This window comes from Chiloscyllium plagiosum, chromosome 38, assembly GCF_004010195.1.
Source record: "Chiloscyllium plagiosum isolate BGI_BamShark_2017 chromosome 38, ASM401019v2, whole genome shotgun sequence".
NCBI classification, from domain to species: domain Eukaryota; kingdom Metazoa; phylum Chordata; class Chondrichthyes; order Orectolobiformes; family Hemiscylliidae; genus Chiloscyllium; species Chiloscyllium plagiosum.
In genome coordinates, this window is record NC_057747.1 from 8,370,236 (window position 1) to 8,381,566 (window position 11,331).

The 11,331-nt window shown below is 42.3% G+C and overlaps 1 protein-coding gene across 2 annotated transcripts in view; it reads right to left on the reverse strand.

Moving 5' to 3' along the window:
* Positions 1 to 1,068: 1,068 nt before the first annotated feature.
* LOC122541703 (protein TBATA-like) overlaps positions 1,069 to 11,331 on the reverse strand; it is a 44,376-nt gene continuing 34,113 nt past the window's right edge. For both annotated transcript variants that reach the window (XM_043678594.1, XM_043678593.1), the window contains exons 8-10: positions 9,642 to 9,807; positions 8,061 to 8,107; positions 1,069 to 2,051 (exon numbers count right to left, since the gene is read on the reverse strand). In XM_043678594.1, coding sequence (XP_043534529.1) covers positions 1,939 to 2,051; positions 8,061 to 8,107; positions 9,642 to 9,807 — 326 coding nt within the window. In that variant the 3' untranslated portion in view covers positions 1,069 to 1,938. The remainder of the gene's footprint in view (positions 2,052 to 8,060; positions 8,108 to 9,641; positions 9,808 to 11,331) is intronic.

The following is an 11,331-nucleotide window of genomic DNA, read 5'->3' on the forward strand; positions in this document are numbered from 1 at the left end:
TAATGCAGCCTTTCATAAGTTGATGGAATGGTGCACGAAATTACACATTGAATGGATCTGATACAATTTACATCAATAGTATATTGGGAAGTGGGTAATGATGGCTCTGCAACATTTAAGAGGCATTTGGATGGGTATATGAATAGGAAGTGTTTGGAGGGATATGGGCCGGGTGCTGGCAGGTGGGGCTAATTAGGTTGGGATATCTGGTCGGCATGGACAGGTTTGACGGAAGGGTCTGTTTCCGTGCTGTATATCTCTATGACTCTATGACTCCCAAGAAAGTACTCACAGATTGTAGATAATGATAGTCTACAGTGTTCTAAGCAAAGCTACAGTCTTAAAGGGAATGAATCTCTGAGCTTGTTGTATTCATGGGAAACTTTATTGTAACTTCATTCAGATCCTTGTCCTCATTGGCAAATTAAACTTGAAAGGGTTCGGAAAAGATTTACAAAGATGTTGCCAGGGTCGGAGGATTTGAGCTATAGGGAGAGGTTCAATAGGCTGGGGCTGTTTTCTCTGGAGCGTCAGAGGCTGAGGAGTGACTTTATAGAGGTTTATAAAATCATGAGGGCCACGGATAGGATAAATAGATAAGGTAATTTCCCCTGGGTGGGGGAGTCCAGAACTACAGGGCGTAGGTTAAGGGTGAGAGGGGCAAGATATAAAAGGAATCCAAGGGGCAACTTTTTCACACAGAAGGTGGTGTGTGTATGGAATGAGCTGTCGGAGGAAGTGGTGAAAGCTGGTACAATTACAACATTTTAAAAGACGTCGGGGTGGGTATGTGAATAGGAAGGGTTTAGAGGAATATGGACCAAGTGCTGGAAAATGGGGCTAGATTAATTTTGGATATCTGTTCAGCATGAGCGAGTTGGACCAAAGGTTCTGTGTCCGTGTTGTACATCTCTATGACTGTACTTAACCACATGGGATGAGGGAACACATTTATCTCATTAGTTTGTGCAGATTCAACCTCAGAGGTGCCCTTTGTGTAATCCAGTTGCACAACCCGACAATAATATTTTACCATAGTTTAAGGAATAAGAAGGAAAACTGCTTTGGTTTAGATTTAATAAAATTACACACCATAATACACAAATAATGGTTACTACTCAGAATAGTGGTGACAAGATGTTGTTCACACAAATGCAAATGTGAACACAATCTCACATTAGCGTTTAGAGAGACAAACTATAAAAGCATGGACACGTTGTACAGCAGTTGAAACAGATAAAGAAAGTATTCATCGAGAGAGAAGATGTTGCCTCTCTCACGTCATCAGGTTCACCGGTAGCACGGCGTTGCTTTGGAAGTGCTTTCGCATTGACACATCATCATTGTTCCAACAGAGGGAAAGACAGCTGTCAATTATTGCACAGCAAGATCCCACAGATCCTTGTTAAACTTTTACAAGAAATCATTGCCTGTCTCACACAACTGGTTTTCGCAAAGACAAGTCCAGTCAAGTGATCAATTGTGTGATTAGCTTTGCTGCAGGTTACCAATTCTGCATTCATCAATTTCTGTTTCTGAACAATTCAGACTATTACTTGGAAAATAGTGGTTGCTGTAAATGTACAGGAACTGAGTTTCCTGGGCATTTGTATGAACCAACAGTTTAAAAAGACTTCAGTTTGTATCTCTGAGATAGAACAAGTGAAAACATAATCTGATTAACCATAGTTTGATGTACACTATCTGACATTGGATTGGTAATACATTTTACCAGCTCTATGTGACATTGCTAACATTGAGAGTATTAAACAATATAACGAGGCAGCTGCTAAATTTAACCTGAGGACTCGAACTTTAAAACTGTTAGCAGTATAATCCAATGCTATCTTTATCTCATTACAATTTTAAAAATAACATGTCCCTACTTAAACTCCAATCAGACAGACAGACTATATGTTTTCCCCATCCTGAACAGTTTCACTCACACCCTGTGACCCTGTTCAGATCTGACACTTCCTGTTTTCCATTACTCTGTGGTTCAGAAGACTTGCTTTGATGAACTTGAAGGACTTCAGCATTTCCAATGTGATCTAAATTAAAGGTAGACAAGGTTCACAAATAAGAATCATCTATTGGAATTTGATTGAAGAAAATATACAACGCTACATGTTTAATTGTAACATAGCAAATTATTTCAGTATTTATAATAATTAGTCAATGAATCTCCCATGTTCAGCAGCAATTAACATCTCTCTATTCTGACATCATTATAAATTATTACTAAAACTTATCAATTTGGTCAATAATTAAGGGCAAATACAATTAGGTTCAATGTAATGACAAATTCTGTCTTTCTCTTTAAAAAATGGAGCAGCCATTGAAATGGCAGTTCCACAATATTCCATTCTCATTAGACATCAAGCTTAAGGAGAATTGCAAACACAGCAGCATTGTTCAAAAAAGGTCCAAAAAATTACAGTTTAACACCAGTGTTCGGGACACTTCAGAAGCAACGAACTAGAAGAAACTTTATTCACTGAGAGAAAAGATGCATGTATGTTGCCTTGGATTATATGGACTGATAGTTAAAGGAGAGTCAACAGCTCTTGGGGAGAAAGAAATCATGCTTTATAAACTTATTTGATGAAACGAGAGAGGAGGCCATTGAGGGCAGAGTAGTTGATTATGTGTTTCTGGACCTTCGGAAGGGAACTAATACATATTAGAATGGTAAAGCCCTCGAATGGCAATTGTATCAAAACAACAACATTGACTCATGGCTAGAGAAAAGAGAGTTGTGGAGAATGGTAGCTCTCTGTTCTGGAGAGAGGTACGCAGCAATAATGCCGAGAGTTCAGTACTAAAAATACAGGCTTGATTTAGGAATGTCAAAGTGATACAAATCTCAGAGGTGCAGTCAACAGTGAGGAAAATAGCAATGGACTTCAAGGAGACATAGATTGATGGAAGGGGCGGAGATCTGAGAGATGACATACCAAGCAGAGAAATGTGAGGTGATAGCAGTAATGGGGAGAAACAATTTAGACCAAATGATACCATTTTAGAAGGAGTGGAAGAAGAGAGACATCAGTTTATGCACCAGTTTCTGAAGGTGCCATGCCAGATCAATGAAACAGTAAAGTGCATGGACTACTGGGAGTTAAAAGGTGAGACTTTGGGCTGAATTTTCCCTCTCAATATGTCACATGTTGGGAGGCAGATATGTAACTGGACCATGTTTTCAAAGCTGCTGGGCCAAAGTTCACCACCTGCCATTTTCCCCAGGGTCTGACCTCCTGCATTTCTAAAGTAACATTGGGTTTACAACTTAAACCCCTGTTGGAATTTCAGGTTTCTTTCCCAAGGTATCTTCATCCCCAGCAGACAAGGTCAGATGTGGTCACACAGGCTATGGAAACACCAGCAAGCAAGTTCATTTGTAAAACTTGGGAGAAATCGGGTGAAACATTAGTTTAAGAGTTTTTGCTGCTACCCCATCATATCCTCACCAAACACTCTCCATCTCCTATGCACCTTCCTTGCCCAATTCCTTGCTCTTCCAATACTTCTACATCCTCTATACCCACTGTATGTAGAACTAGTGACCCAGAGTAACACTGCATGCAGTATTCCTGAAGATGACAAAATAAGCATCAGGTTATGGAAATTCCCATGGAAAAAATTGCGCTTCTTACATCTTCTTGAAATCATAAAGAAAGGTAGCACTTCCTTGTAAGCTGCATAAATACATTGTCTAGAGAGGTGACAGCATTAGTCAGTTCTCAGCCAGACATTCATAATGAGGCCATCTAGTAACTGTATCAACAGAAGCAGCCTGAACAAATGGCTAGGCAGTAATATTCATCCAATACACAAGTGCCAGGCAATGAATACCTCTAACAAGACAGACTTTACCATCACCCCTTGACATTCAACATCATTACCATTGCTGACTCGCCCATTGTCAACATTCTGGGGATAACCGTTGACCAGATACTGAAGTGGACCAGACATATAAACACTATGGCTACTAAAGCAGGTCAGAGGCTAGACGTTATGTGCAGAATAAGTCATCTCCTCATTTCCAAAAGCATGTCCACCATTTAAAAGGCACAAATCAGGAATGTGATTAAATATCTGCCCTTTTCCCGGTTGAGTGCTGCTACAACAACAGTCAAAGTTTGACAGTATCCAGGATAAAGCAGCTGGTTTGATTTGCACTTACCCACTATTTCCAATGTTCACCTCCTCCACCACTGACACAGAGTGGTGGCAGATCTTCTATAAAGATGCACCATATCAAGTCAACAAGGCTCCTCCAACAATCCTGTAACCTCTACCATTTAGAAGGACAAGGGCAGCAGATAGAGGAGAACACCATCCTCTGTACATTCCCTTTCAAGTCACTCACCTGCACATTCCCTTTCAAGTCACTCACCATCCTGACTTGGAAAAACTATTTCCATTCCTTCACTGTTGCTGGGTCAAAATCCTGAAACTCCTTTCCTTATAGCACCATCTGTCTCTCCACCCCATGGATGGAATCCCTTCCAGAAGACAGCTCACCACCACCCTCACTAAGGTAATTGTTGGATCTGGAGGAAGCTCTGTTAGTCCTCCTGTGCCATCAGCAGTGCTGTAAAATGCACTTGCCTTATGGTCTTCCCGTCAGGTTTAACCAGCTGCAATTCCTCAGCTGCGAAAATCCCAGATCCATGAAACTAAAATAAAAACACAGTTCAGGAGCCTCTCTTAAAAATGCCACTGAGAATCAGCCGTCAGAGACGGTATGAACTGCAAGGCTCCCAAATGGCCTGTTTCAAAATCAGAATTGGCTGTGTTGCTGGCTGTTTGCATTTAGAATTTATTCCATTCACCAACCCGCCCTCTTCTTGGGGTGAAAAATCCCTCTAAAAGTGCTTTTCATCTATTTCAAAGTGACAATTAAACAATAAAACTTTCATTGTGTTCTAAAAATTATAAAAACAAACCAGCAATTTTCCTCAATTTTTCCCTTTATTTATTTCTCATCCTTTTGTGATATTTCCCATCCCTTCCCTTTGATTTATCCTATGGCTGACCGTGTCTTTTCTGTTATGCACTGCCTCCTTCTCAGTTATTGATGCCCACTCAGCTCAAGGGATTCACCTGACAAGGAACAGCTTGCTCCTTCCGAGTTGGCTAATAATGCTGTCAGTGATGAGCCTATACTGTGGACAAAAGGACACCATGGTGGCTCAGTGGTTAGCACTGCTGCCTCACAGCACTGGGGTCCCAGGTTCGATTCCAGCCTCAGGCGACTGTCTGTGTGGAGTTTGCACATTCTCCCCATGTCTGCATGGGTTTCCTCCCACAGTCCAAAGATGTGCAGGCCAGGTGAATTGGCCATGCTAAATTGCCCATAGTGTTAGGTGCATTAGTCAGAGGGAAATGGGTCTGGGTGGGTTACTCTTCAGAGGGTCGGTGTGGACTGGTTGGGCTGAAGGGTGTTTCCACACTATAGGGAATCTAATCTAGAATTACAATTAAGCTTTGCAAAGACCCACCAGGATCAAATACAGAAAGAGCTAGACTAGACAAAGAACTGCAGGTGCTGGAGATCTGAAGCTAAAACAGAAATTGCTGGAGATCCTCAGCAGGTCTGGCAGCATCCGAGGGAAGAAAGCAGAGTTAGCATCTCGAGTCCAGTGGCTCTTCATTAGAACTGATAGCAGTGAGGAAGACAAGGGATACGTACTAAAGCCAGACTGGTGTTGGGGGCAGACTGGGGGAGAGGTGACCAAATATGTGGAGTTCAGAGAGACAAAGAAAGGGGTAGGTAAAGGATAGCCGATCGGGACAGGTGGCACAATGGCTCAATGGTTAGCACTGGTGCCTCACAGCTCCAGGGATTCATGTTCGATTCCACCCTCAGGCGACTGTCTGTGTGAAGTTTGCACATTCTCCTGGCTTCAGCATGGGTTACCTCCCATGGTCCAAAGATGGATTGGCCATGGGAAATGCACGGTTACAGGGATGGGGAGGAGTTGTCCTGGGTGAGATGCTCTTCAGAGTGTCGGTATGGACTCGAAGGGCTGAATGGCCTACTTCCATACTGTAGGCATTCTATGACAGAAGAAAAACCGAATGAAAGAGTGTGATCACGAGCCTAGAAGTACATGGGAAAGGGTGATTGTGCTAAAAGCAAGTCATGTCATAACAGAACTGGGTATGGGGTTGGGTTAAAAAAAAAAGGAAGGATGGAATTAGGCTCTAACGTTGTTCTCCAACAATTCCTGTTTCGTTACATAAAGAATTCAACTTTTGCTGTGACCTTATAGAGGTTTATAAAATTATGAGGGGTTTGGATAGAGTAAATAGATAAAGCTCTTTTCCCTGGGGTGGGAGAGTCCAGGGCATAGGTTTAAGGTGAGAGGGGAAAGATTTAAAAGGTACCTAAGGGGAACGTTTTTCACACAGAGGGTGGTGCGTGTTGGAATGAGCTGCCAGAGGAAGTGGTGGAGGCTGATACAATTACATTTAAAAGACATCTGGTTGGGTCAATGAATAGGAAGGGATTACAGGGATATAGGCCAAGTGCTGGCAAAAGGGACTAGTTTAATTTCGGATATCTGGTCGGAATAGACAAGTTAGACTGAAGAAGTGGTTTCCAAGCTGTACATCTCTAGCTGAAAAATGCGTTGCTGGAAAAGCGCAGCAGTCAGGCAGCATCAAAGGAGCAGGAGAATCCAGGAGAATCGACGTTTCGGGCATTAGCCCTTCTTCAGGAATGAGGAAGGTGTGCCAAGCAGGCTAAGATAAAAGGGACAATATCATTAGGCCATTGTATCCCTATAAATGTTATTGTCATGTGTTGTTGAAAGTCATTCAATTAACTTCTATTAGTGGTCTGTTAATTTGGTCAATTCTTTCATGTACAACCTTTCCAGATTTTTCTGCTGTGGCTTTTGTTCTGAATGGCATATATTTACGTCCACCTTAAGATATATGGTGCCTGCTCCTGTATATTTTCCCCTCTTAGCGGGAACAAAAGGGCCTATATAGGGCAGTGTTCAGGAATGTTAGCCAGAGGAAGGTTTCGTGTTCTGACTTCCCATGTACCCACTTTACGCGTAAGCCTTGCCATCTCTTTTGGCAACGCTAAAGAATGGGGGTTAAAGCAAGTTTTGAGAAGATTTATAGCTCAGGTTGGGGTTCTGGGTGTAGGCTTGCTCGCTGAGCTGGAATGTGTTTTCAGATGTTTTAGTCACCATACTAGGTAACACCTCAGTGAGCCTCCAGTTGAAGCACTGGTGGTTAGCCCACTTTCTATTTATATGTATCCTTGGGTTGGTGATGTAATTTCCTGTGGGACATCATTTCCTATGGTGATGTCATTTCCAGTTCTTTTTCTCAGGGGGTGGTAAATGGGATCCAAGTCAATGTGTTTGCTGATACCTATATCTAGAACCTCAACCTGAGCTACAAATCTTCTCACAACTGATGATGTTCCATACACAGTCGTAATCAATGTATGTACTGCTGACAAGGGGGTTTGAGAAGGTGAGGAGAAAGCTGGACTTGGACAAAAGACAGCACCAGAGCCAGGATAGAGGGAGGCCGAGAGCAGGAGAGCCCTCTCCAATATGGCATAACTTCACTGCACTGTGGGGGTGGGGGGAGTGATGGCTCTACTCAGGACAGGGACATTTCCCACTCCCCTCCACCATCTCTCACACACACACACACAGCATCACCATTTCCTTCCAAATGCTTCCATGACATCAGGTTATGACAGAATACATGTGTACCACATGGTTGGTAGCATTTATAATAAATGTACCCTTACATTTTCCTTCTGATACAAATATTCCTGGCCATTTGGCTTTCACTCACTTCCTAAATAATAAACCTGTGCTTGTGTATCCTCTGCATCTATTGAGCCTCTGGGTATACTCTAGATCACTGAAAACAAAAAAGAACAGAGATCACTGCTGGTCAGGCAGATCCAGGAAGAGATAGCAAGCTAATGTTTTCAGTCTAGTTCACAGTATCTTAACCGTATCGAATGCTGGATTTGTCATTTTCTGGCAACATTAAATTGGAACAAAACCTCTCACCTGGCTGCTCCTCTTCAATTATTTCTGGCTTCTTTTTGAGGTAATATCTGTATGAATGGAGCACAAGAGAAATTGTTAAACAGCAACAAAGAGTAGATGTTGATGTCACTACCCTGCAACATTGTAGGAAAACAGTGAATGTTTCTCTGGGTTCTTAATCACCATGATCAAGTGTCTTTGTCTAACTGTTGATACAGAATGGGGGGTGGGGGGGTTGCAAGAGCAGGGGTGGGGGTGAGTCAGGCAATGGGGTGGGGCACATTCAGTGATAAGTTCAGGGGCGTTCCTCGCATTTAAATATTGTAACTGTATGTGCATCTACCACTTCCTCTGGCAGTTCATTCCACATTTGAACCATCCTCTATGTGAAAAGCTGTCCCTCAGATCCCTTTTAAATCTTTCTTCTCTCACCTTTAAAACATGCCCTCTATAACAGAAAATCCTGACAAGCAAAAGAACCATCTCAGAGAACCTTATGGTCTGGGGTAATATAACTACTTCCCCAGTTCTCATATTCCCCTCCACGCATAACACCAATGTTTTATTGTCTGTCTGTATGTAAGATGGGGATGAAAGGAGGTTTATAAGAGTTCAGAGTTTAAACTAGGGGAGTTATATATTGACAGTTCATTACTGTTTATTTGTGGTTGGAGTCTACATGCTTGTAATAAATCTTAGTCCTTGTAGGGTACAGAAACCTAAACCATGTTTTCTGTTAGCCTCGGTCTAATAGATAGGTAAATTGGGGATTTGTTACATTTTACTATAGGCCTGAAACACAAGGCAGCAAGTTGAAAGGCTAAAGTTTGAAAGGGGCAGGGGCTTAGAGAAAATGTATACAGGTTATTCCCTGGGACAGGACAGGATTTGTTACTATCACTGCAACATTATCCAAATCCACGACCCCTGTACTGTCTAGAAGTACAGGAACAGCAGCCAGAAAAAAGCTCTCCTCCAAATCGCACACCGTCCTGTCTTGGAAATATATTGCTGTTCCTTCACTGTTGCTGGGTCAAAATCCTGGAATTCCCTCCCTAACAGCATTGTGAGTGTATCTGACTGCAGTTGTACAAGAAAGCAGCTCAACACTATGTTCTCATGGCCTGTTAATGCAGGGCACGTAATGCAGCCTTTGCCAGCAACGTCTTGACACCCGTGATGACTCTCTCATCGGGCTTTAAAAGCTGAGCCATTTTTTTTAATCCTCTGGTTGAAACAATTCCTAACCTTCCAACATCCCAAACACAACATATGCCTGAATAAAAGCAAAATACTGGAAATCTGAAACAAATAGAAAATGCTGAAAAAACTCAGCAGGTCTGGCAGCATCTGTGGAGAGAAAAACAGAGGAACATTTGAGTGACTTTTTATTTAACCCTTTTACGTGACTCTTACACATTTACACCCGAGTGTGGCACCCACAGAAACTGTTAGCAAGTGAACATACTGCAGCACATGCAAAATTGCTTCATTATGAAATAATTATACCTTTTGAATATTAAAACAAGTTGAGAAATACTAAAATATTAGAATGATTGTTGCTCCAACTAGATTAGTAGGCAGTGACAAAATAAACGATACCTGTTATGTTTTCTCCTATTCAGGGAGGACCTTTCCAGGGCTGAAGCTGTGGGATTATAATCAATCTGCTGTTTTCCTTGGCCTTCTCTACATGCAGCTCTTTGTTGGTATTCAGGGTGACTGCTTGCTAGAGCTGACTGAACCATTCCCAGTACAAAGTCTTTCTCTGCAAACCAATGGTTCTCATTACAATCGCTGATATCCGACAACTGTTCCACTTCATTAAAGAAAGGATTTCTCAAAAGAACTGAATCGCAAAATATCGGAGACCAAAGAGGTCCAGAGTCTGATTTAGGGCAGTGGAAGGTGAAAGGATCTTCCTGGATTCTGTCCTGTTTGCTACAGTCCCTTAGATGTGAGTCAGGGGCCAAGGGCCGATCTTCTGAGCGGCCCTCACCATGCTAAAGCACTCATGCCAGGTGAGGTCCTGAGCTAACTTGTGAAAAAGCAGCTACTAAACCCAACAACTTTGATCGCAGCCAGAACCTCAACCTAACTGAGCTAATGATGCCCCCCAGACCCTAAAGACATTAAGATGGTCAGTCCTAGAGTATTTTACCTTGCAGTTTACTGGTTCCACTTGGGTGCATGGTAGCTCAGTGGTTAGCACTGCTGCCTCACAGTGTCAGGGATGTGGGTTCGATTCCAACCTTGGGCAACCATCTGTTTGGAGTTTGCACATTCTTTCTGAGCTTTCCTCCAGGTGCAGTATTTCTCCCATAGTGCAAAGCTGTGCTGGTTAGGTGGATTGGCCATGCTAAATTACCCATGATGTCCAGGGGTGTGTAGGCTAGGTAGATTAGCCATGGGAAATACAGGGATAGGATATAGGGTGTAGGTTAGGATGGCCTGCTTCCACACTGCAGGGATTCTATGATTTTATTCTAACTCTTACACATCACAGTGCTCTATGTCAGCCAAGCAAAAGGTCAATGTTTCACAAATTGGTGCAAAATTGGAATCAATTAGATAGTCCTTAGAAAGTGATCAAGAAAAGTTCCAGGATTGTTGTGGATCCCAACTGTTTCACAAATGCCCTTCAGGGAAGGGAGGCCACTATACACAAGACTGCAGGACTGTGTATTTGAGAAAATCAATTGAAGAACGATTCTGGAATTAATCTGTGTTCAGTCTAAGATTTATTAACAGAGTGAAATATTCCGATCATATACCTCCTTACTCAACCATACCACAGTATAATCTTTTGTGCAACTAAAAAAAATATTGATTGGCATTCAACAATGCCCCAGCATAATGACTGTCTGTACTTTTTAGTATTTCTGGAAATGTTAACACCTAAAACCGGACTACTTGCCTACCACCCAATGAATCTCTTTAGTTTTATCCATTTAACATGTTTTTCTAATCAACCTGTTCCGAAATGTTATTATACATCTCTGCAGCAGGTGGGATTTGAACCAAGGCCTTCTGTCCACGGGTAGGATAATTTCTACTGTGCTATGAGGACCCAACAATGACATTTTCATTTATTAATTTTCTTATTAAACTATTTTTCTAATCAGAGCTGAAAATGTGTTGCTGGAAAAGCGCAGCAGATCAGGCAGCATCCAGGGAACAGGAGAATCGACGTTTCGGGCATAAGCCCTTCTTCAGGAATGAGGAAAGTTTGTCCAGCAGGCTAAGATAAAAGGTAGGGAGGAGGGACTTGGGGGAGGGGCATCGGAAATGT